The sequence below is a fragment of the Vulpes lagopus genome, chromosome 12 (assembly GCF_018345385.1).
Source record: "Vulpes lagopus strain Blue_001 chromosome 12, ASM1834538v1, whole genome shotgun sequence".
Lineage (NCBI taxonomy): Eukaryota > Metazoa > Chordata > Mammalia > Carnivora > Canidae > Vulpes > Vulpes lagopus.
The window spans coordinates 38,704,161-38,708,363 of NC_054835.1; the positions used below are offsets into that span (position 1 = coordinate 38,704,161).

General features: G+C 50.2%; 1 protein-coding gene across 1 annotated transcript; it reads right to left on the reverse strand.

Annotated features, from left to right (window-relative positions):
• Nucleotides 1-465: 465 nt before the first annotated feature.
• On the reverse strand, nucleotides 466-1,885 carry MIEN1 (migration and invasion enhancer 1). Its single transcript, XM_041725138.1, has 4 exons — nucleotides 1,727-1,885; nucleotides 1,527-1,624; nucleotides 1,007-1,083; nucleotides 466-920 (listed from the first exon to the last, which is right to left on the reverse strand). The coding sequence occupies exons 1-4, from the start codon at nucleotides 1,813-1,815 to the stop codon at nucleotides 837-839; spliced, it is 348 nt and encodes a 115-aa protein (XP_041581072.1). The 5' UTR covers nucleotides 1,816-1,885; the 3' UTR covers nucleotides 466-836.
• Nucleotides 1,886-4,203: the final 2,318 nt, after the last annotated feature.

The following is a 4,203-nucleotide window of genomic DNA, read 5'->3' on the forward strand; positions in this document are numbered from 1 at the left end:
GCTGGGTACCAGCCTAAGTCTGGGGTGGCTCTGTGCCAACCTTACCGCTCACCTCCTAACTTACAGTCAAGTCAAATTTTCCTGGAAGGGATGGTTAAGAATAGAGAAAGCTTGAATGAGGAGCCTATTCTCCCAGTTTCCTGGCTTTGGGGTTGGGGGGGAATCTTTGAGTTGGGATTCTGATCTGAGAGCCCTCTGACAACCAGATCATTCTAGTTAAGAAAAAATGAATTCCTAAGGCCACTCTTAGGGGGAGGGGAAAGAAGAGGCAGTGTCTACTGTGTGACTCATTTTCCTTGCCTTGGCTTTGAAAGAGATGACTGAACCAGAATAACTATCCAGAAAAAGCCCACCCACCCAGCATAGCCACCCTGGTGGTATAAAGGCTGGGCTGGCCTCTGTGCAACCAACCCTCCCCCCCCACACACACACTGAACATAAAAATACACACTAGTTTGGCACAGGTGTTTGTAGTGCCACTTTATTGCCAATTGCTGACACTGTCCAGGGCTAGTGGAAGGGAGGTTAGAACCCTGGTGGCATCTCATCAGTACAGCTAAGCTGGAGTGGGGAGCAGACTTTCTTGGGCACTGATCCAGGGAAGGGGGTATAAGGCGGCTGTGGAAATGTCCATGGAGGTCTCTCTCTCCCACCCCCAAGACCACAGCAGCTTCTATTCCATCATGGTACCCAAAGGGACAAAGTGGAGGCCAGAGTCTCTTAGCTTACTGGGACCCAAGTGAGGGGAAAAAGGCAGTGGGGGGCCCTCAGCAGGACCAAAGGGGAGACCAAGGCTTGGGCCCCAGAACAGAGCAGGAACCCAGAATCCCATGTCGTTACAGGATGACGCAGGGAGGACGGCTGTTTGTGATCTTCTCTAGGGGTTCTCCGTTACTGGCTCTTCGGATGGCCTCAATGAGCTAGAGGGCAGATATGTGGAATGGCATGATCCAACCCTGGCAGGGGCCGGGTGAACCGGGGGCCTCCCGACATTGTAAATACTTACATCTTTCTCATAAGGAAAGCCCCCGTTCTCCAGCTTGGAGAACACCAGCTGTCCATTGATTTCGATCTCAAAGGCCCCTGGTATTAGATAAATAAATCAATGAGTGAACTGTATGCTGAGAACAGGCAAATCAGGAGAGGCTCTCCCATTCTTTAGACTTCACACAGGCTCCTTCGTGTCCCCACCGGCCCCACCAGAGACTAGTTCTCTGAGCCATTTCTCAACCCTGACTCGAGGCTAAAGAAACCCCAAGGAGGCGTTACCTGTGTGTCCTTTGAACTCAGGCTTCCTAACTCCGGGAAGGGATCCGTGTCCTCCAACCCTACATTTCTGCAGTCTGACCCGTCTTTCCCTACAGGCTTCATCTGTGCCCCCCGCCCCACCTTTGGAAAGGGGGCCTCGAGTTGGCTGGACATTTTACTATGTGCCGGACACTATAAGACAGCCAATTCCAGGGCTAGAAAAGTGGGAGAGTTGAGATTTTTGAACACTGACTCAGCAGGTGTTCTGCGGGCCTCACCTGTGCCCCCCAGGCGCGACTCGATCTCAATGCCAGGATACTGCTCCTTCACGGCACTCGCCAGCTCCAGGTAGGTCGCCTCAAATCCGCAGGGTTCACTAGGAACAAGATGCTTGGGGGTCTGCTTGGGTTTCGGGGGAGGGGCCTCCCGTGGACCCACCCGGTTCAGTCCAGACACCCCACAGGCTGGAGACGCTCACCAGTACTCCACCACGATGCGCACCCCACTACCCGGCTCAATCTCCCCGGGAGGGGGCGCTTCAGACGTCGGTCCCGGCTCCCCGCTCATTGCTCCGGACTCCGCTTCAGCCGCTGCTTCCGGGTGTGACGCGACGCCGCGAGCACGTGACGGGGCGGGGCCGCGGGAGGGGGCGGGCCGAGCGTTACGTCCGGGCGCCCCCTGCAGGCCACGACTACCGCTGCACTTTTTACTCTGTACCCAGGTTGAGGGCTCTGGGCTGAGCGGGGCGGTCCGGGCCACCTTACCTGGACTGCGTTCTCAGAGAGCCGGGCTTGCCTCGCACCTCGGGTCCGCTGGATGTCACGGCCTTATATACGCTCGTGAAATATTTTAGGTTGCAAAGCGCCCTCCAGTTTACAAAAGGAAGCGAAAATGATGGGGTAAGCGGATCCAGGGCTCTGGGCTTGGCTGACGGTGTGGAATAGTCGCGTTTCTTGCAAACATGCTGATGGCGTTTTAAACCACCCCATCGGTCAACACTCAAGTACACCTGACTCTTCGGCTCCGAAGCTGTAGGCATAACTGGGGGCAGTGACTGTCTCTCCCCTGCATTCAGGAACCTTAGGCTTTGGGCCTCCCACTCCTCAGGCTCTACACCCCCATCACACTGTTCCTGCACCTCCCCTATCTCATCCTGACCTGCGCTGGCATTATTGTCTTTTGCAACTCTGAAGGAGGCTCTCTTGCTACCTTTTTCCTCCCTGGAGTTACACCGTCATATCCTAACAGGTCATCTGCGTTACCATTTCTTCGAATCCTGCATTTTGGGGGCGCAGTCAGTTCAGCGACTGACTTTTGCTTGCATCTCAGGTGGTGATCTCAGGGTCGTGAAATTGAGCCCTGATGCAGGGCTTTTTTTTTTTTTTTTTTTTGCCTGATCCAGGGGGCTCTAGAACCTGACTGCACTTCTGGGCTGTCCCCTTTAGGTGAGAAGACCAGACTTTTGTAACCCGTAGCAGCCAGTCATTGGCTATGAGGCTGGAGGGCCTGTAACGTCCCCAGGGAGCTAGCTGTCGTCAGCCAGGGGCAATTTGCAGCAGGGGTGGCCATCTGCTTAAGCATCTGCTTAAGACTCTCTTTCTCCCTCTGCCCCTCCTCACCTTAATTAAATAATTTTTTTATTTTTATTTTTTTAAAGGTTTTATTTATTTATTCATGAGAGACACACAGAGAGAGACAGAGACACAGGCAGACGGAGAAGCAGGCTCCATGCAGGGAGCCTGTCGCGGGACTCAATCCCAAGTCTCCAGGATCCTGGGTCTCCAGGATCACACCCTGGGCGGAAGGCAGCACTAAACCGCTGAGCCACCTGGGCTGCCCAATTTTTAAAAAGACTTTATTTATTTATTTATTTATTCATGAGAGACAGAGAGCGAGAGAGAGGCAAAGACATAGGCAGAGGGAGAAACAGGCTCCTTGCAGGGAGCATGATGCAGAACTCAGGATTCCATGGATCCCAGAACTCCAGGATCATGCACTGAGCTATCCAGGCATCCCAATAAATAAATCTTAAAAAAAAAAAAAAAGGTACATTTTTTAAAAACAGATTCAGTGATTGATGACCATCACTACAATCCAGTTACAGAACCTTTCCATGAATTTCAAAAGGTCCCTCCTGCTTGTTGGCAGCCCAGCTCCCAGCTCTAGCCCTAGACAACCATCCATCTGCTTTTTTGTCTATAAATTTGCCTTTTCTGGGCATTTCTTATAAATGATATATGGTCTTTTGCTTCTGACTTTTTTCATTCAGAATAAAGCTTTTGAGGTTCGTCCATGCTGTAGCATGTTCTGGTAGTTTGCTCCTTTTTGCTGCTGAGCAGTATCCCATTGTATAGATATACCACATTTTGTTAATCTAGTCAATACTAGTTGATGGTCATTTGTTTACAGTTTTTAGCTATTTTGAATAAGGCTGCTATGAATGTTCATGTGTCTTTGTATGTACCTGTGTTGTAATTTCTCTAGGAGTAGAATTGCTAGGTTGCATGGTAAGTTTATGTTTAACTTCTTGAGAACTGACCAAACTGTTACTCCAAAATGCCCGTACCATTTTACATTCCCATCAGCAGTATATGAGGATTTGTTTACCCATATCCTTATCAACATTTATTGTCTGTCTCTGATTATAGCTATCTGGTGGGTGTGAGGTGGTATATCATCACCATAGTTTTAATTTGCATTTCTCTAATGACTACTGATGTTGAGCACCTTTTCATATGCTTATTAGCCATCCATCTCTCTTGTTTAGAAAAACATCTATTCAAATATTTTGCCTTTTTTAAAAGGAGATTTTATTTATTCATTTGACAGAAAACTAGAGAACACAAGCAGGGGGAGCAACAGAGGGAGAGGGAGAAGCAGGTTCCCCGCTGAGCACAGAAGCTGGAACACCTACGGGCTTGATCCCAGGTCTCTGGGATCATGACCTGAGTCGAG